The 21,869-nt window shown below is 41.0% G+C and overlaps 2 protein-coding genes across 2 annotated transcripts; both read right to left on the bottom strand.

Annotated features, from left to right (window-relative positions):
- Positions 1-8,386: 8,386 nt before the first annotated feature.
- LOC122444038 (olfactory receptor 10G3) lies at positions 8,387-9,328 on the bottom strand. The gene has a single exon (XM_043472838.1). The coding sequence runs from the start codon at positions 9,326-9,328 to the stop codon at positions 8,387-8,389; it is 942 nt and encodes a 313-aa protein (XP_043328773.1).
- LOC122444037 (olfactory receptor 10G2-like) lies at positions 8,461-20,648 on the bottom strand. Its single transcript, XM_043472837.1, has 2 exons — positions 19,721-20,648; positions 8,461-8,665 (listed from the first exon to the last, which is right to left on the bottom strand). The coding sequence occupies exons 1-2, from the start codon at positions 20,646-20,648 to the stop codon at positions 8,631-8,633; spliced, it is 963 nt and encodes a 320-aa protein (XP_043328772.1). The 3' UTR covers positions 8,461-8,630.
- Between the last annotated feature and the right edge of the window lie 1,221 nt (positions 20,649-21,869).

Here is a 21,869-nt window from a genome sequence, read left to right as displayed (position 1 = left end):
ACAAGGCTGTGGTCCATGTGATCACATTGGTTAGTTTTCTGGGATTGTGATTTTCGGTCTGTCTGCCCTCTGATGGAGAAGGATAAGAGGCTTATGGAAGCTTCCTGATGGGAGAGACTGACTGAGGGGAAAGTGGGTGTTGTTTTGATGGGACATGCTCATTAAATCTTTAATCCAATTTTCTGTTGATGGGTGGGGCTGTGTTCCCTCCCTGTTACTATCCTGGGCCAAACTATGGTGGAGGTAATGAAGATAATGGCAACCTTCAAAAGGTCCCAGCACGCACTGCTACCACTCAATGCCCCCAACCGTGCAGCAGGCCATCTGGTCCCATCACTTCATGGCAAATAGAGGGGGAAACAATGGAAACAGTGACAGACTTTATTTTTTGGGGGCTCCAAAATCACTGCAGATGGTGACTGCAGCCATGAAGTTTAAAAGACTTGCTCCTTGGAAGAAAAGTTATGACCAACCTAGATAGCATATTAAAAAACAGAGATATTACTTTGCCAACAAAGGTCTGTCTAGTCAAAGCTATGGTTTTTCCAGCAGTCATGTATGGATGTGAGATTTGGACTATAAAGAAAGCTGAGCACCGAAGAATTGATGCTTTTGAACAGTGGTGTTGGAGAAGACTCTTGAGAGTCCCTTAGACTGCAAGGAGATCCAACCAGTCCATCTTAAAGGAAATCAGTCCTGAATATTCATTGGAAGTACTGATGCTGAAGCTGAAACTCTGGCCATCTGATGCAAAGAACTGACTTGTTTGAAAAGACCCTGATGCTGGGAAAGACTGAAGGTGGGAGGAGAAGGAGACAACAGAGAATGAGGTGGCTGGATGGCATCACCAACTTGATGGACATGGCTTTGAGTAAACTCTGGGAGTTGGTGATGGACAGGGAGGCCTGGCATGCTGCAGTCCATGGGGTTGCAGAGTTGGACACGACTGAGCGACTGAACTGAATTGAATGTAATACTCTTTAGGTAAATTGTTTTTCGTGGTTTTATATATTTGGAATTATCATAAACAGAGTAATGAAGGTCTACTGGTGGTTATGGAATGGAATAAAAATATTATCAACTTTGACAACTAAAAAGCACAGATGCCAGAAGTCTGGAGGTGAAGATAGAGAGGTGGAGGGGAGGATGGGAGATGTAATAAGTATTCTTCTATAAAGTGAAGGGCAAGAGATTTAATTATATTTATTCACTAATTAGACAAACTTATTGAGTATCTGCTACATTCTAGGCATTCTTCTTCCCATTAAAAATTCAGTGGTGAACAAAACGGATACAGATCTCTGCCCACTTACCAAGGTGGATGATAGAAGAGTTATGGTTGCATCCATAGTTTATGTCAACAATGGACGGTAAATTGGTCCACAACACATTCCAAAACTGCAGAATTGGGCACATCCTGGGTGTGGCAGTCATGGAGGTGTCACTGGGATCTCCTTTCAAGAAAGAAATAAGCTAGTATATATGTCCCAGTGAGAAAATATACCTTTACCCTTCAAGAGAGGGAAGATGACTTTGAGGTTTCCATTTGGTACTATTTATTTCCATCTTTCTATATTGTCAGGTATTTTAATTCAGATTCTCTTGGAAGCTGGGAGAGGGCAATGGCAACCCACTCCAGTGTTCTTGCCTGGAAAATCCCAGGGATGGTGGAGCCTGGTGGGCTGCCGTCTATGGGCTCACATAGAGTCGGACACGACTGAAGCGACTTAGCAGCAGCAGCAGCAGCAGCAGCAGGAAGCTGATTTTTAAGAGTCAGAATAGCAGACCTAGAGGGATAAGGAAGCAAGGCTGGGTAGGAAGAGCCTCAGACTGCCGTGCAGTTCTGAGAAAGTCCCAGGCAGCCCAATGAGAGGTGTGGGCAGAGGCTGCTTAAAGTAGAGTTGGGCAGAAACAGCTTGACCCTAGGTGGCCTCGCTGCACTTTCACTGGCTGGGGACAGTGCCCTTCCAGTGCTGCGGTATCCCCAAAGATGTGCCTCTTGCAGCTGATTTCTAGCAAATCACCCATTTTATCCAGTACAAAAATTGAGAAAGTTGAGAAGCTTTTAAGTACCTGGCTAAGATGACCTCCAAGATTTTTGCCCTCTGGTATGTATACTCTCTCCCAGTTATTCAGTCAAACACAATCAAAATTTCTTCTAGCTGTTGATATGAAGGGAGTTTGCAGATGTAATTAAGGCTCCAAATGAGTTGATCTTAAAATAGGAAGATTATCCTCTTTGGACCTGACTTAATCAGGTAAGACCTCGGGCAGTCAGGACTGCATTCTTCATGGAGAGAGACACTCAAAGCATGACAGGGATTCCAAGTGAGGGTGAGTCTCCATTGCTGGCCTTGAAGATGGAGAGGGCCATATGGCAAGGAATTCAGGCAGGGGGCTGAGAATGCCCTAGAGGCTGAGAATGTCCTTTAGCTGACAGTCAACAAGGGAACAGGGACCCAAGGCTTACAATGGCCAGGAACTGAGTTCTGCTATAATCATGTGAGCTAGAATGACAACCAGGAACTCCAGGTAAGAATGCAGCTCAGGAACTCCTTGATTTTAGCCCTGTGATATTCTAAGTAGAGAACCAAGTCCTTCTATGCTTGGATTTGTGACCTATAAAACCATGAACTAATAAACGGGCTTTGTTTTAAGCTGCTAAAATTGAATTAAATCCAGACTTCCTACATAGTTTCCAAAGTTTTAAGGTGAAAAGACAGCCTTCAAAATGGTAGAAAATAATAGCAAATGAAACAACTGACAAAGAATTAATCTCAAAAATATACAAGCAGCTCCTGCAGCTAAATTCCAGAAAAATAAGTGACCCAATCAAAAAACAGGCCAAAGAACTAAACAGATGTTTCTCCAAAGAAGACATACAAATGGCTAACAAACACATGAAAAGATGCTCAACATCACTTATTATCAGAGAAATGCAAATAAAACCACAATGAGGTACCATCTCATGCCGGTCAGAATGGCTGCTATCAAAAAGTCTACAAACAATCAATGCTGGAGAGGGTATGGAGAAAAGGGAACCCTCTTACACTGTTGGTGGGAATGCAAACTAGTACAGCCACTATGGAGAACAGTGTGGAGATTCCTTAAAAAGCTGGAAATAGAACTGCCATACGACTCAGCAATCCCACTGCTGGGCATACACACCGAGGAAACCAGAATTGAAAAAGACACATGTACCCCAATGTTGATTGCAGCACTGTTTACAATAGCCAAAATGTGGAGGCAACCTAGATGTCCATCGGCAGATGAATGGATAAGAAAGCTGTGGTACATATACACAATGGAATATTACTCAGCTATTAAAAAGAATGCATTTGAATCAGTTCTAATGAGGTGGATGAAACTGGAGCCTATTATACAGAGCAAAGTAAGTCAGAAAGAAAAACACCAATACAGTATATTAACGCATATATATGGAATTTAGAAAGATGGTAATGATGACCCTATATGCGACTCAGCAAAAGAGACACAGATGTAAAGAACAGTCTTTTGCACTCTATGGGAGAAGGCGAGCGTGGAATGATTTGAGAGAATAGCATTGAAACATGAATATTAATATATGTGAAATAGATTGCCAGTCCAGGTTCGATGCATGAGGCAGGGTGCTCAGGGCTGGTGCACTGGGGTGACCCTGAGAGATGGGATAGGGAGGGAGGTGGGAGGGAGGGTCAGAGTGGGGAACACATGTACACCCAGGCCTGATTCATGTGAATGTATGGCAAAACCACTACTATATTGTAAAGTAATTAGCCTCCAATTAAAAAAAAGTTTCCAAGGCTTTACATGAGCTGACCTTGCATGAACCTGTGGTGTAATCATGTACTCTGTCTCCCCAGGAACTACACTTCAACAACATTTGCTTTCCTTTCAAACATGCCAAACTCTTTTCTATCCTGGAGGCTTGTACTAGCTTTCCCCTGGAAACCTTCCTGAGATTTTCAGGGCTATGGCTTAAAAAACTTTTATTATAGCAAATGAAGCAACAGACAAAGGATTAATCTCAAAAATATACAAGCCACTCCTGCAGCTCAATTCCAGAAAAATAAATGACCCAATAAAAAATGGGCCAAAGAACTAAACAGACATTTCTCCAAAGAAGACATACAGATGGCTAACAAATACATGAAAAGATACTCAACATCACTCATTATCAGAGAAATGGAAATCAAAACCACAACAAGGTACCATTACACGCCAATCAGGATGGCTGCTATCCAAAAGTTTACAAGCAATAAATGCTGGAGAGGGTGTGGAGAAAAGGGAACCCTCTTACACTGTTGGTGGGAATGCAAAATAGTACAGCCACTATGGAGGATGGTGTGGAGATTCCTTAAAAAACTGGAAATAGAACTGCCATATGACCCAGCAATCCCACTCCTGGGCATACACACCAAGGAAACTAGATCTGAAAGAGACACGTGCACCCCAGTGTTCATCACAGCACTGTTTATAATTGGCAGGACATGGAAGCAACCTAGATGCCCATCAGCAGACGAATGGATAAGGAAGCTATGGTACATATACACCATGGAATATTATTCAGCCATTAAAAAGAATTCATTTGAATCAGTTCTAATGAGATGGATGAAACTGGAGACCATTATACAGAGTGAAGTAAGCCAGAAAGATAAAGAACATTACAGCATACTAACACATATATATGGAATTTAGAAAGATGGTAACGATAACCCTATATGCAAAACAGAAAAAGAGACACAGATGTACAGAACAGACTTTTGGACTCTGTGGGAGAAGGGGAGGGTGGGATGTTCAGAGAGAACAGCATTGAAACAAGTATGCTATCAAGGGTGAAACAGATCACCAGCCCAGGTTGGATGCAGGAGACAAGTGTTCAGGCCTGGTGCACTGGGAAGACCCAGAGGGATGGGATGGGAAGGGAGGCGGGAGGGGGTATCGGGATGGGGAACACATGTAAATCCATGGCCGATTCATGTCAATGTATGGCAAAAACCACTACAATATTGTAAAGTAATTAGCCTCCAACTAATAAAAATAAATGAAAAAAAAATCACTTCTTATTCCATCAAAAAAAAAAAAACAACTTTTATTATGAGGATTTCCAAACACACATGACCAACCTAGATGGCATTTTAAAAAGCAGAGACATTACTTTGCCAACAAAGGTCCGTCTAGTCAAAGCTATGATTTTTTCAGTAGTCATGTATGGATGTGAGAGTTGAACTGTAAATAAAGCTGAGCACTGAAGAACTGATGCTTTTGAACTGCAGTGTTGGAGAAAACTCTTGAGAGTCCCTTGGACTGCAAGGAGATGAAACAGTCAATCCTGAAGGAAATCAGTCCTGAATATTCATTGGAAGGACTAATATTGAAGCTGAAACTCCAATACTTTGGCCACCTGATGTGAAAAACTGACTCATTTGAAAAGACCCTGATGCTGGGAAAGATTGAAGGTGGGAGGAGAAGGGGACAACAGAGGAAGAGATGGTTGGATGGCATCATTGACTTGATGGACATGAGTTTGAGCAGGCTCTGGGAGTTGGTGATGGACAAGGAAGCCTGGTGTACTGCATGCAGTCCATGGGGTCTCAGAGTCGGACATGACTGAGTGACTGAACTGAAACACACATGAGTAAATAGAATGAATTCCTACCTTCAGCTAGCTTCAATGGACATATGGCCTTTCTCATCTATATTCCTCTTTCCCTCTCCTCCTGCCCTTTCCTTAAAAGATTTTATATTTTAATTTTAATCGTAAAATACATATAAAATTTACCAGCTTCCATTTTTAAGTGTTTATTTAGTTCAGTAGTGTTAAGTATATTTACCCTGTACAACCAATCTCTAGAACTCCTTGCATCTTGCAAAACTGAAATTCTGTTAGCTCTCCATTCCCTCTACCTTCAGGCCCTGGCAACCACCATTCTAATTCTGTCTCCATGAATTTGACTATTTTAGGGATCTCATATAAGAGGAATTCGTATAGACTCTAAGAGTCTTTTTGTCATAGGCTTATTTTACTTAGCATAATGCTTTAAAGATTCATCCATGTTGTAACTGGTTTCATAATTTTCTCTTTTTTTAAAGGCTGAATAATGTTCCATTGTGTGTATGTATCACATTTTGCTTATCCAAACAAAATCTGTTCAGGGACACAAGGGTTGTTTTCACGTTTTGGTGATTGTGAATAATATTGTTATGAACATGGGTGTACAAATATCTTTGAGGTCCTACTTTCAACTCGTTTAGGTATATACCCAGAAATGGGATTACTGGATCATATGGTAATTCTAGTTTTAATGTTTTTAGTAACTGCCAAACTGTTTTACAAAGTGACTGCCCCATTGTACAGTCCAACGTACAGTGGCCAAGTAGCCTACAGTAACCTTAAACTGACTCTTGGCCCCTCATGTGACTACATACTCTAGATAGGAGCCCTCAGAGTCACAAGCAAATTGAAGTTCCTAGTATGACTCCCCCAACACCCTATTGATCAACCAGCTGTCTTGCTTCTAGCACTTTCCCCTTACATGCCCTTTAGATGAGAACCACATGTGGCTTCCCAAAACTCTGCCCTGTTGGTTTGTATTTATTAACCTGGGCTTAGCCTGGAACCTCAAACACTCTGTACACCAACCTGAATAAAGGCATATGCCTTAGGTCGTGTCGTTCTCTATCTGCATTCTGCCTTGCCCTCCCCATATGGCCCCTTGAGTCTTGCGGGGTACTGTCTCCAGGACCTGTAAGTAATAATAAACTTCTCTATTTCAAGACCTGTATGTTCTGTTGTTGAACCATGTTTTTTTTATCTGGCACCTTGTGGTCCACTTAATAAGTGTTAATTTAACACATTCATAACAGTGTCCAATCAACTTTTTGAACAAATGTTTGCTTCAGTATTAGTTCATGTTGATCAGTATTTTTGTTATACATTTACAGATCACTTTAATGTTATTTTGTTAATTGTTAAGACAACAGCTATGATAGCAATTGTGGGAAGCACCTGGGAAAACAGGAACAAGAGGTAAAATAGCCTTGGGAAATTTTTTGGGTTCCTGAGCTATAGATTTAAGCTTATTTTTGTGATGCACAATTCAACCACTTTATTAATTATTTTGAAGGATTAAGATATTTCACAAATAATATTCTAATTTGAGGGAATTGACCTCAAAGGTATTTGTTTTCTGAACAGAATATTAAGAAATTGTGTGGATCGGCTTCATTCAACGGATAACAGTTAGTGTTCTGTCTCCTGTATGAAGTAGATGAATTTGTGAGTCCTTTGGAGATAAAAATTAACATGACCAAACTGTTGACTCTGTGCTATGACCAAGAGAGTTTGCTTTATATTGATAGATAGCATGATTTCATCACATGGATGAAGAAATCATTCAATACAAAAAACTGCACAATAAGGCAGAAGCATAATAAGTTTAGGAGATGCTAAGTGATTGAAACCAGAGATACTGCAAACAGTTTGCCCACATTGCTTAGCCTCTAGTCAACTCCATGAGAGCTTGTCAACCTCATGAATCTAATTTTGATATGGAATACTGATTTGGATAAATTATCCTGCTGCCCTAATTAATTGTCCTCTTTTCTTTTAAAAGGAAATTTCATATTGAGCTTTATTTTTTGGTGTGGGGTAATTATTGAGTCATTTGGAGAGACTTAATTGTATTCTCTTTTTTGGATTTTTAATTTGCTTTGGATTGTGAAAGTACCAGTTTAAGAGAAGGTTTATTTCTTCAGCAGGCAAGGCGGGCTAAGTACTTTAGTTCCTCTTCACATCCCATAGGGGCGTCAGTATGTCCCCAAAATCAGGCCTGTAAAGATGCACATGGCAGGGATTCTACAGCTTCTTTTTATTTCTTTTTATTTTTTGGTGGCCATATGTGGGATCTTAGTTCCCTGACCAGGAATTGAACCCACACCCACTGTTTAACCACTGGACCACCAATAAATCCCTGTAGTTTTTTCCCTAGCACTAGCTCCTAAGGTATATATACAGGCGGAGCAGAACTGAAGAACATTCTCCTGTCAGAAGAACCACGACTCATCTTATGAGGGGGTAAGCAATGTGCCTATGGGTCAAAGGCCCATTGGATGCTTCTGGTATGCCAATCCTCTGGATGTCTGAATGTGCCAGGCTTCCTTCTAATGGGCTCAGTCTCACTCCCCACTCTTGGAGCAGCTGAAGGTTGTTTATCTGAAAGAGACAGTAAGGAACTGCTACAAAGTATTTTACTTTTAACTGTATTTAGTCCTGTTGTACTGGTGTTATGTGGCCACATACAAGAGAAAAAGGAAAAAAACTCACTGAAATCTAAACATTAGAATAAATTGTAAATGTGAAGGGTCCTCCAGTGGGGGAGCGACCCTTTCAAGCCTCACTCTTAGTCCCTGGGCCGCCTATCATTCTCTTCAGGGCCAGCTTCACCTCTTGGTTCCGCAGAGTGTAGATGAGGGGGTTGAGGAAAGGAGTGATGGCTGTGGGGAAGAGGGCAGCTGCCCCATCCAGGGGGCTGTTGGTTTCAGGCCTCAGGTAGATGAAGGCGCAGGGCACATAGTACACAGTTACCATGGTTACATGGGCTCCACAGGTTGAGAAGGCCCGGCGCCTCCCATCAGCTGTACGGATTCTCAGGATGGCCTGAAGGATCTGTATGTAGGAGAGGAGGATCAGCGAGAAGCAACTGGCAACAACCACCCCGATATCCACAAAGGTCACAAGCTCATTGACTGTTGTATCAGCACAGGCCAGTCTCAGAACTGCAGGGATGTCACAGAAGAAGTAATCTACCTGGCTGGGCCCACAGTAGGGCAGACGGAAGGTTAGGATGGCCTGGAGAGCCCCATGCATGGATCCCGCCACCCAAGCTCCAGCCACAAGCAAGGTACTCAGCTTAGCATTCATGAGAACAGGGTAGCGCAGGGGCCGGCATATTGCCAGATACCTATCGTAGGCCATCAACGTGTAGACGAAGCACTGGGTGGAGCCCAGAAAGTGATAGAAATAGAGTTGGGCGACACAGCCACCAAATGGGATAGGTTTGAGGCCTAAAGTGAAGTTCATCATGAGGCGAGGGACAATGATAGAGGAGATGCCCATGTCGATGATGGAGAGAACACCAAGAAAGATGTACATGGGACGGGCATGGAGCTGTGGGTCTACACAGACAGTGATTAGGATGAGCAGGTTTCCCAGCTGAGTCAGGATGTAGATCAGCAAGAAGAACCCAAAGAGAAACGTCCTTAGCTGAGGTGGGTAGGGAATTCCTGTCAGAATGAACTCAGTCAACAATGTGCTATTGATTCTTTCCATCCTTTGCAGAGATCTTACCTGGAGAATGGACAAAACAGGAGTTAGAATGGACAAAACAGGAGTTATCGCGGAGGTAAGAGGAAGCGAGGAGGAATAAGAGAAAGAAATGATAAAAATGCAGCACAGTGGCAGAGAAGTTTCTCTCATGTGGAGAGATGACAAATAGGGAGAAGTTCTATGGCACTGGTTGGCCTGTTTTGTAATAAAGTTTCTTTGGAACACAGCCATGTTCATTTACTTACGTATTGTCTGTTGCTGCTTTGGTGCTATGATGACAGAGTTGAGTAAATGTGTTTGGACTACAAAGCCTAAAGTATTTACTCTCTGGACCTTTACAGAAAGAGTTTGCTTGTACGTGCTTGCATCTGGAACACTTTGGTCAAAGATTAAGGGTTAACTGAAAACAATGCATGTGGGAAAGGATATTTGTTTTGTTAGATGGTCTGCCAGTTCAGAAACTTCCAGAAGCCACGGGTTCATTCTTATCTCTTCCAGGACATAAACTTACATAGACTGGGGTATATGCAAACAGGAAATGAGAAGATTCTTCTTTCCCTTTGTAGTAGAGACAATAGAATAGAATTTTGATTAAATGGCTAGTTGAGTGTGACAGTGCTGGATATTACACAAGTCTACTCTCTAAGTTGTTTACAATTAAAGGAAGAGAATGCTTATGAGGCTGTAAGCATATGAGAAAAGGTATGGTTGGTTCTTGGTCCTATGTATTTCAGTTTCCTTGTATATTATAATTTCGCTTTGGCATGTGGCAAAGGAAGAGAAGAGAGCAGGAAACAAAGAGGCATGGCTGTAGTGAGACATCAGATTAAAGAAAAAGTGAGGATGACAAGCAAGAAGGAGAGGGCCAGGATGAGAGCACAATGGCTAGAACAGAGAAAATGATCCTCATTGTGGAAGAGTTAGTTCAAGTTTTTAGTCCAACCCCTTGATTGGCATTTCCCCACCTGAAGAAAAGGGTTGGATTAATAAGTTTTAGTTTGCAGGGCAGGAATAGAGATACAAAATTTGAGGACAGACTTGTGGACACAGCAGGGGAAGGAAAGGGTGGGACGAATTGAGAGAGTAGCGTTGAAACTTATACATTACCATGTGTGAAATAGAGAGCCAATGGGAAGTTGCCGTATAACACAGGGAGCTCAACCTAGAGGGGTGGGATGGGGTAGGGTGTGGGAGGGAGTTTCAAGAGGGAGGGGACATATGTATATTTAAGACTGATTCCTGCTGTTGTATGGCAGAAACCAACACAACACTGTAAAGCAATTATCCTCTCAGTTCAGCTCAGTTCAGTTGCTCAGTCATGTCCGACTCTTTGTGACCTCATGAACCGCAGCATGCCAGGCCTCCCTGTCCATCATCAACTCCCGGAGTCCACCCAAACTCATGTCCATTGAGTTGGTGATACCCTCTAATTAAAAATTTAAAAAAATGAAAAGAAAACCTCTTCATAGTTGTATGATTCTCTTGTAATCTAAACTCATGGATTGAGGTTAGGTGTCAAAGAAATTGAAGTGAGGGACTTTTCTGGCAGTCCAGTGGTTAAGACTGTACTCCCAATGCAGGGGACACAGGTTCAGTCCCTGGTCGAGGAATTAGGATCCTGTGTGCCTCATGGGGTAACCAAAAAAAAAAAAAAAGAAAGAAATTGAAATGAGTTGGTTAATTTTGATCTGGAGCAATAGAAAGGGAGTTTGATTAACAGGGAATGTCAGGAGTTCTCTGATTAATAGTCCCCTGACCTTCACACCTGTGCTCCAGTTCATGTGAATACAAAGAGCTGAGAAGTGGCAACCCTTGACTAAGACATCATGGATAGATAGTCCTGCTGCTGAAAGAAAACCCTAAAAGTGAATACAGTATTATAATGCATCTGGGTCACCAGTTTGCCTCTTGGTTTTGAGCATGTTTCATTGCTCCTCTGTGTTTTCATTTCCCTTTTGAGGCTACTTAGATGGGGAATGAAACTCAAGATCCAATTCTGACAATGACAAATAATGGGTAGTTATACTCAAAAATCTTTACAATGAATGCTTGACCTTAAACCTGTAGTATCTATGCTCTATCAAAGGTTAACCCTCATTATTTAACCTTCCTTTATAGAACTTAATAAAAGAAGCAGGAAATCCTTCTACCCCATTTTTTTTTTCCAAGTGACTGGAATAGCAGTTGTGACTTTTTAAATATTTCAGTTGCAGGAAAGCAGTGATGGTTGAACTTCAAAAAGTCAACCACAGAACTCTTTTAGATGCCAAGGTTACAGGTATGCCTCCTCTTCCCAACTCTCAACTTCAGAAAGTGCAGAAAGTTTAAGTTACTAGTGACATCCTTGAAAAATTCATGACTGTGCCCAACTGTAGTCTTGGTTTAAAAAAGCTTGGGCAGCTGCTCTGGTCTGGTTGTCATGGGATATTATAGTTTCCTGGTATATAACATCAACATTTTGATGGTAAACTCTCCAGATTTAGAAACCTGATTTGGTCAGGTCTTCTGAGAGGAACCAGGCATTGGGAAATCAGTTGATGCTATTCAAATGCTTGAGAAAATGACTTGTAAATCAAAGAATCAGTTTGTTAGTTTATAACAGGAGATCTCACTCCCAGGACTGAAATGGTGTACTTACCAATCAGAGAGAGTAACTACTTACTAATACCAAGGCCTCTGGAAACCAAGTTAGGAATCAGATGTACAGTATATTTCTAAGTTTTGAATCAGACCAAGAAGAATTTGATGGAGCACACTTACCCTGCAATAGGGCTCACTGAATTACACCTAGTAAATTACATAGTCCCTTTACCTAAGGGAATACTTTAATCTTTTCTTCAGACACAACAGTTTTTACTTCTGGGCAGTAGTGAGGATACATCAAGAAAGTTTTACTCTAATTATTCTCTTCCTGAGTCTATATCTTTTTTAGATTGCCTTTATTATTTCCAATGGCTCCCTTCTTTTCAACACATTTTCCTAACTTAGAGTTCCCTAGTCATTTTTTCCTCATTTGTTTTCTATATCATTTTCCTGTTTGCATTAGGGAACATTATCTATTCTCTGAATTATTCTCTAGGAACTGTTATTTCTTTGGGGATTTCCTGTAGATAGGGAATTCCAGTCCACACACACTGTGATGATTCTTGTTTTACTGAACTAGAAAGAATCATATTTCCTAATCTTACCCTTAGATTTTAGGGTCATTTTAATGGGAGGGATGAGGGGTAGGGATGTAGCCCTGTTTGTAATAAATGTGATTTCATTCCAGTTGCAACTAAGTTTTGCTCTTTGATTCTTTAACACTTTTTCTTTTGCATTTAGTCACAGAGATTAATAGGAAAGCTTCCTTTTGCCTCTGGTATGTCATGACCTTCTTCCTTGTGCTACTGCCAGTTATCATAGGTCTCCAAGCATGAACTTGGTGTCCATTGGGTGAATACCCCTCTACTTATTCTGATTCATTAATATTCCAGATGGGGGTCCAAGATGCCTTAAAGTCTTTCAATAATAGAATTGGAGAGAAAGAGAGAGATGAAGAATAAGAGAGAGAAAGGGGTGGGGAGGGGTAGGAGAAAGAGAGAGATTGAGAAAGAGAGGGAAAGGGGAGAGAGAGAGAAGGGGAGAGAGCCAGAGAGACAGAGATAGAGAAAGAGAGAGAGATGAGTACAGCACAAACGGAAGAAACATGGCCTGATGAAACCTCAAAGGATTAGGGTGATATGAACTCAGAATAGTGATGGTATTTTATATCTGTGTGGTGTCCTCATGATCCTTTGAGGAGTTAAATGACAAAGGATCCCTATAGTTGAATAGTACTAAGTACTCCAAGCAAATTTTATACTTTTCAGTCTAGTACTCATTCTACATTTTACTTTACATTCCTTCCCACATATAAGCCAAAATATTTTAGTAAATCATGTTATTTAAGATTGCTAAATCATTAAGAGTTTAAAAAATTCATTGGTAACATTAATCCTCAGTGTCCTAAAGCCAGAGATTTGTCTGTGATCTAAATAACAGTTTTAAGAGTTTGATGGTTCATTCTGTCAAAGATTCTAACCTGGTGTTGCTGCTCTGTGTCTAAAACTAGATGTAGTAGAATTAAGTGCAAGTTCTAAAATTAAACAAGTCAAATTTTGTTAACCTGAAACTGTGAATCCATCTTCTTGTCCATCTTCTTTCATTGTCTGGCATTCTATTACACTGAGCAATTCTTAAAAAGTAGACCATTCCCTGTGAGGGTTGGCAATATTTTCGTTTAATAGAGACCTACACTGTGAAGATATTGAAGCAATGTATTTTTTAATTGTGGCCTGGTTAAAATACAAAGAGTCATCTAGCACAAACATGTTTGAAAAAATTATAGGCATCATTAGGGATCACAAATTGACTATAAATCTATAATATTGATCATTTAAAAAATTATTAGTGGCTGATTTGCCCAGAGGGTAGACTTCTTTTTAAATTAGGCAAACGCACAAGCTTGACCCCATTTCAATAAGTGAGTTTTGCTTAATTCTGGTCCCAAATTACATATTTAACTCTAGTCACCATGTCTCAAATGGTCACAAAGAAATGACCATTTAAAAATCCATCATTTTTTGAAAATCGACTCAAAGCAATTTTTTAGTCTATAAAAAGCATTCCAAATACTCGGAAAACATAATCTATTGTCATTTTTTGGGTTTTACAATAAGACATGTAAAACTGAAAATAATATAAAGAGGAATAACATTGGAATAAATATATACATATTTATAATGAGGTGAGAAAAATTTGAGTTACTGAGAAATGAAACTAAAATATAACACCTGTATAAGCAATGAATTTAAAATATCTGTTTAAAATAGTCACTATCACAGAAATCAGATTATAGTTTTATTCAACATCCATCTTTCAATCTTCAAATTTTAGGTAAAGTATCTAAAGGGATACTTTTAGGGACCTGACAAGGACTAAACAGCAAGGAGCAAAGATGGAACCACCAGAGAACTCCAAGATGCTCTTATCTTCTCTGGTTGGCATTGAGTCTAGGCAGTGAATGAGCTTCTGAAGAAGGGTAGCTTTGGAGAAAGACATAGCTAATAGAAGGCTTGGGGAGACTTATCCTGATATAAAAAGGCTTATATGGTAACTGTATACACACGAGTTAGACTTGTGTGTGTGAGTGAGTGAGTGTGTGTGTGCATGCTTAGTCACTAAGTCATGTTTGACTCTTTGGACACCATGGGTTGTAGCCTTCCAGGCTCTTCTGTCCATGGGATTTTCCAGGCAAGAATACTGGAATAGGTTACCATTCCCTTCTCCAGGGACTCTTCCTGACCCAGGGATCAAATCTGTGTCTTCTGCATTGGCAGGCGGATTCTTTACCACTGAGCCACCTGGGAAGCCCACAGTTAGACTTAACAGGCAGTAAAGAAAATTTCTAAAAGAGAGATGAAAGAGAAAAATACTGACAAATGAAGCAAGGGAAGACAATGAGAAGTAAAGTGACATAGATGGAGAAACCCCTTACACAGTGTTTGACCAAGCATTTATCTATATCTGAAACTTACTTTGCAACCATTTATATTTGGAAGTAGCTTCCTCTTTTTTTTAGCACCTCAGTGATCAAGTCTTGCAGGTGACATTTAACTCTGGGAAATTGGATAGGACTAGGGCAGGTGCTATTTGGCAGAGAGAGAATCATCTTTACCTGGAGGTGTCAGCATCTACAGAAAACCCTTTTTCAACCTGGAAGAAGAGATATAAATCTGTTCCGAGAGAGATTTCAATTGCTTTGGATCCAAGGTTCAGCAGGAGTTATTGTGAAGAGCTTATGGCAGGAGACCCAATTAGTTAGTTCTGGCTGGATCAAAATGAAGGACCAAACTATTGAACTTGATTTATTATTTGCTTGGTAATATGTAGACATCCTCTTCCAATCTCCATATAAACTTGGGGAAGAGTTGTTGTCCCGCTGAAGGTAATTGCTGAAGTTGGTCTCTTGTGTTCTGTTGCTTCTTTTATTTTCCCCAGGGTTAATTACTGTGTGTGAGACCTTTGGCTTAGGGAATATTGTAATAGCACCCCTGTGATAAGACAAAACCAACATCTATGGTTTGTTTCCTGGGAAACTCCCTTAGTTTCTAGCTTTTTACTGTTTTTGTTTTTAAAAGCTTTTCTCAGCCTTGTAACATCGGGTGGAACAAAGGCAATGGGGCTTAACAGGGCTTGTTGATAACTTCACATCTGTGATTTCTTTTCTCTTCCAAAAACAAATTTGATAAAAAGGAAGGAAAAACTAATGTAGTTGTTACAGGTCGAAAATGTTTTCATAGTGGTACACTCACATTTTATGAACTCCTACTTCACAAATACTAAGGTGCTCAGATAGAACCACATAGAAGAAGCACAGAATCTCAGAGTTACAGGAACATGAGAAGTTATCCAATCCAGCTATTACCACTAAAACTTTGTCATACTCTCTGGGCAGTGATTTTTTAGAAAATTTATGTATAATTGACGTGTAATATTATGTTAGTTTCAAAGTGATTCAGTGTTTATATAAATTAGGAGGAAATCACCATGTTAAGTCTATTTTCTATCTGTCATCTTTTAAAGTTATTACAATATTTATTGGTTATATTCCCTATTCTGTGCTTTTCATCCCCAAGACTTATTTATTTTATTAACTGGCTGTTCTATCCATTATTGTGGGTGGGATCTTGAAGTCTCTACGTATCATTGCAGAACAGTGTATCTCTCCCTTCAGCTTTGTGAGGTTTGCTTCATATATTTTGATGATCTATCATCAGGCATGTAAATGTTTATAATTGTTATATGTTCATGCTGTACTGAAACTTTTATTACTATGCGATGTCTTCCTTGTCTCTGGCATCTTTTTGCCACCCTTTCACCTTCAACTTGTTTGTGTCTTTGTCTCTCAAGTGAGTCTCTTGCCCATAGCATATAGTTTGATAATGTGTTTAATCTCTTCTGTCAATTTCTGACTTTGACTTGACAGTTTAATCCATTTACATAGAACAACCAGAGAGAAGATAAGGAAATGGAGGACTCAGCACACCAAACCAACTAAATCTAACAGAGATACACAGAATATTCTCTAAAGAGGATATATGAATGGCCAAAAAGCACATGAAAATATACTAAGCATCACTAATAATTAGAGAAACGCAAACCCAGACTACAATGAGATACCACTTCACATTCATGAGGATGGCTACTATCAGAAAAACAGAAAACAACAGGTGCTGATATGGATGTGGAGAAATAGGAACTCTTGTGTACTGTTAGGTGGAAAGGAAAAATAGTACAACCCTTGTGGAAAAAAGCATGGTGGTTCCTCAAGAAATTAAAAATACAATAACCATATGATCCATCAATTTCACTCCTGGCATATACCCCAAAGAACTGAAAGCAGAGTTTTAAAGAGATAGTTGAGGACCCATATTCAGAGTAGCATTATACATAATAGCTAAAGTGTGGAAACAATCTCAGAATCCAACAGTGGAAATACAAATATGGCCTATACATACAACAGAATATTATTTTGCCTTAAAAATGAAGAAAATTCCACAAGATGCCACAGCATGGATGAACCTGGATGACATTATACTAAATGAAATAAGCCAATCACAAAAAGACGAACACTGTATGAGGTATTTAGGAAAGTCAAAATCATAGAGACAGTGTGTAAAGATGATTACCAGGGGCTTGTGGAAGGGTAGAATAGGAATTTGTTTGATGGGTGTTAAGTTTCAGTTTTATAGGGTGAAAGGAGTTATGGACTGGGCAGTCGTTATGGTTGCACAATGATGTGAATGTATTTCATACCACTGAACCGTACATGTAAAAATTATTAAGATGGTAATGTTTATACATTATGTACTTCACTGAAGTAAAACAAAAAAAAATCTCCCCTCAAATTGGCTTAGCATGGTCTCACACATCTAAATGGGTGAAAAAACTGTCATCAAATGAAAGAACATAATTATCTGGTCCTTCATTTTCTGGAAGGAGTTATTGACACCTGCTCATATACTGCCCTGTATTTCTTGTTCTTCCAGATAAGAGCAGGACCGATCATAAAGGATAAATCAAGGTCATTTATATCACCCTGACCTGGTCAGAAGGACATTGCTTGATTAACTGACTGGCCCACTGAATGATGGAACAGGTGGACTCCAGATCTATGGCTATTGGGCATTATAGTAATTGGCCAAAAAGTTTTCTGGGTGCTTCAGATAATTTAAATGAAGTTCAAAAGACTTTCCTGGTGCTGTTTTAATTTTCAGTTAAAAATTATTGACTGAGTAAAGTATTAATTAGGATGAGATGAAACTGCTAACAAAGTAACTCAGTAAGAAATTAGTGGATTAAAGAAGTTGGAGGTCTATTTTCCTTTCACTTAAAATTCTTAAGTGAATGCTCCAAGTTGGCAGGTGATTCATTTCCACTTGGTTACAAGGTACTGCTGATGAAGCTGGGTCCCTGTTGTATGCCAGTTCCAGCTCAGAGTAGGAAAAATCATGGAAAAGTTCCTCTGCCAGGTTTGAGGGCCAGACCTGGGAGGATTACACATACACATGAACTCTTCTCTTCCTCAGTTTGGGAGAACTCTGAAATATGACCATACCTGGAAGCCCTGTTCCATCTACAGTTATCTGCCTAAGGAAGAAGAAGAGAATGGACCCTGGTGGGCAGGTAGCTATCTCTACCACAGTGCCAATTAGTAGATATTAGGGAAAAGGGGGCTGTGGCACAAACACCAATGAAATACCCTTTCTCTTCTCCAGAGACTCCGATTTAAATATAACACACGTCAGCCTGTGATTATTGTTTCAGGCTTCCCTGCTGGCTCAGAGAATCTGCCTGCAGTGCAGGAGACCCAGATTCGATCCCTGGGTTGGGAAGATTCCTTGGAGAAGGGAATGGCTACCCACTCCAGTATTCTTGCCTGGAAAATGCCATGGACAGAGGAGCCTGATAAGTGCTATTATAAAATACAAAGGACTATGGGAATATGAGTCCTTGTATACAAGGAGGATATAAGTTTTCACTGGGAAAATCAGAGAAAGCTTCCTGTAGAAATAAAGGTCCTCCCTATCCTCCTGTGCCTTGTAGGAAGCATAAGACATGAGTTTATCAATGTGGCGAGGGAAGAAGGGTATTTCTCAAACAGGAATAAGTAAAAGCTCAGAATCAGGAAAGTATAGTCATCCCCAGTACCCACAGGGGATTGGTTCCAAGAGTCCCTCCTATACCAAAACCCCTGATGCTCAAGTTCCTACATAAGATGGTGTAGTACTCTGAATATGATGGCATCCATAGCCATTGGTTTCACATTTTCAGATTCAACCAACTTTGGATGTGGAGGGTTAACTGTATAGGGAATGTTTAAGGAGAAGCAGGGAAATTAATGGGACTAGGAGAGAAGGAGGAGGTAGAGACATCTTGGGAGATGAGGTATATTGGGATCATATTGCTGGGGACTTTAAATTCCAAGCTGAGGTCTGGCTTTATCTGTATATGTTAGAGAGCTAGTGAATATTTACAAGGAGAGAAATGACATATTTAGTTCTACGTTTCAGAAAGTAGAACTTCTTCTAGTGGTATGGATGAAGATGAGGATGACAAGGAGAGAGACCTCTTAGGATCTAGAGAGATATTCCTGAAGCAGAGCAAACGGAATTAGGCGAATTACTGTTTCATAAAGAGGGGTTGGAAGGAAATAGTCTGTACAGAGATTGTACCAAGTGCTTCGATGGATGGATTTGCCTTGAGATGAGCAAAACAATCCTCAATGCCTAGGGGCTTGGGAAACTAGGCGTGAAGAAAGAGGATGAAGAGTAGATGGGCAGCATTATGCTGGGTTTTCTCAAATTTGGCTTGTGTAATCCCCCTTCCTACACAGGGCATTTATTCCTCATATTCAACCTTTGTTTGTAGACTGTGCTTTTCCCCAGAAAAGTGTAAAAAAGTGATGGGTAATTTAGTGAGATTAAATACAGCACTCGAAGGACTTCCCAGGTACCTCAGTGGTAAAGAATCCACCTGCTAATGCAGGAGATGCGGGTTCCATGACTGAGCTGAGATCCCCTGAAGGAGGAAATGGCAACTCACTCCAGTATTCTTGCCTGGAGAATCCCATGGACAGAGGAGCCTGATAGGCTATGGTACATTGAGTCACAAAGAGTTGGACACAACTGAGCATGTACGCACCATAGCACTAGAAGCTTCTTCCTAGTAGAATTATACTCATTTCAGCTTAAAACGAAACTACTTTTGAACCTCTGCCATATGCAGCAACTTCTGAAAAGAAAGGTATTGATGGTGATGTAGGTGGTCCCCGAGCCTCTAGTTACTTATCTTCACTCCCAGCCCCTCTACCTGCAGCGATTCTCTTCAGAGCAGACTTCACTTCCTGGTTCCTCAGCGTGTAGATGAGGGGGTTCAGTAACGGAGTGACAACAGTGTAAAACACAGCCACCGCCCCGTCCAGGGGACTCTTGGAGCCAGCCCGAAGGTAGATGAAAATACAGGGGACATAGTAGACTGTGACCACGGTTAGGTGGGAGCCGCAGGTGGAGAAGGCTCGGCGCCGCCCATCAGCCGTGCGTATCTGCAGGATGGCGTGGACGATGTTGGCAAAGGAGAGCAGAATTAACGTGAAACAGCTGGCGGCCACTACCCCGATGTCCACAAAAGTCACAAGCTCATTGACAGTTGTGTCTGCACAGGCCAGTCTCAATACTGCAGGGATGTCGCAGAAAAAATAATCCACCTGGTTGGGCCCACAGTAGGGCAGGCGGAATGTCAGGGTGGCCTGGATGGACCCATGAATGGAGCCAGCCAGCCAAGCTCCAGCCACAAGGATGGTGCATCGCCTCCCGTTCATGAGCGCGGGGTAGCGCAGGGGCTGGCATATTGCCAGGTACCTGTCATAGGCCATCAAGGTGTAGAGGAAACACTGTGTGCTGCCCAGGAAATGAAAGAAATACAGCTGAGCCGCACAGCCACCAAACGGGATTCTCTTGCTGGCGGGAGTAAAGTTTAGAATAATTCGAGGAACGATGACGGAGGAGAGCCACATGTCGAGGAATGAGAGCACGCCCAGGAGAATGTACATGGGGCGAGTGTGGAGCTTTGGGTCAGCCCACACAGTGAGCAGAATGAGGAGGTTGCCCAGCTGAGTCAGGATGTAAATGATGAAGAAGACCAAGAAGAGGAGAGTCCTCAGCCTCGGGGGGTGAGATAAGCCCAGGAGAATGAAATCTGTCACCACAGTGTCCAGGGATGTGTTTCTGGTCTTTCCCATGTTCTTCTGTAGTCTGCTAAGATGAATGATGGAGTCAGGCAAGGAAAATACAGCACAGAGATGTGATGGGAGAATGCTTTTGTCTGATGACCAGAGTCTAGGAGGTAAGCAGAGCATGTCTATGTTTTATATAAAAAGTATTTTTGGTTTGGCATTCAAGGGAGATGTTGCTAGGAATGGAATGTAAGAGGGTGGCATGAGAAAGCAAAGTCAGGGAGAAATGAGACCTTCTTACTAGGTCAGGTAGGAAGTCATAGGATGAACTGTTGTCTTGGATCCCCTTCGCCCGGAGGCTCACTCACTTTGAGCCCCTTGCTAGCAATGTCTCTTTCACTTTGAAAGAAATCAGGTTATCTCAAAGGGTTGGCCTCTTTTTGGCATGTCTACAGTGAACTGGGGTTTTGTATGGGACATTTTGGGTTGGGACTCCTCCTGTCAAGAGATGATATAAATTATTAGGGCTGCGGGATGTGGAAGGACCCATCACTGGGTCTTTTAACCTTGCTAATCTTTTGGACAAGACTCAGACCATAGCCCTTTCAGGCTGTGAGGTAGCATGAGCAGAGAGGTAGAGCAAGGGCAGTGAACAGTGTTTGGATTCAGTGGGGAGGCAGAATCCATATTTTACTGCTCTGATTATCCTGTCAGTGTCTTTGTCCTGCACATTAAAAAAATCTTGCTTAAGCAAAGGTGCTTTAAGGAGAAATATTGTATGGCATCTCTTCTATGTGGAATCTAAAAAGAAATGATAGAAATGAACTTACAAAACAGAAAGAGACAGACTTAGAGAATGAACTTACAGTTGCTGGTGGGAATGATGGAGGAAGGGATAGTTAGGGAGTTTGGGATGGACATGTACACACTCCTTTATTTAAAATGAATAACCAACATGGACCTACTGTGTAGTATATGGAACTCTGCTCAATGTTATGAGGCAGCCTAAACGGGAGGGGAGTTTGGGGAAGAATGGATACATGTATATGTATTGGTGAATCCCTTTACTATTCACCTGAAACTATCACGACATTGTTAATCGGCTGTACCACAATATGAAAGAAAAAGTTTTTCTTTTTTTTAAAGGCAAGGTACATGAAATGGAAGGCCTTCCAAACTTCAAAAAGTTCACCCAGCATACTCATCCCTGGGAGAAAAAGGGTTAGGGAACTCATTCTGTGTTTGCTCTGTAATACTGTATCTGTTGCATCATTTATGCTGTTTTTC

This window comes from Cervus canadensis, chromosome 6, assembly GCF_019320065.1.
Source record: "Cervus canadensis isolate Bull #8, Minnesota chromosome 6, ASM1932006v1, whole genome shotgun sequence".
In the NCBI taxonomy this organism is placed as follows: Eukaryota; Metazoa; Chordata; class Mammalia; order Artiodactyla; family Cervidae; genus Cervus; species Cervus canadensis.
This window is presented reverse-complemented; position numbering and strand designations above follow the sequence as displayed.

Excerpts from the sequence above, each read along its gene's own strand:
- LOC122444037 (XM_043472837.1), bottom strand. The coding sequence starts at position 20,648 with ATGGGAAAGACCAGAAACACATCCCTGGACACTGTGGTGACAGATTTC. Across the intron at positions 8,666-19,720 it reads TCTGAAGAGAATCGCTGCAG|ATCCTTCAGGCCATCCTGAG; the intron begins GTAGAGGGGCTG and ends TCCTACATACAG.
- LOC122444038 (XM_043472838.1), bottom strand. The coding sequence starts at position 9,328 with ATGGAAAGAATCAATAGCACATTGTTGACTGAGTTCATTCTGACAGGA.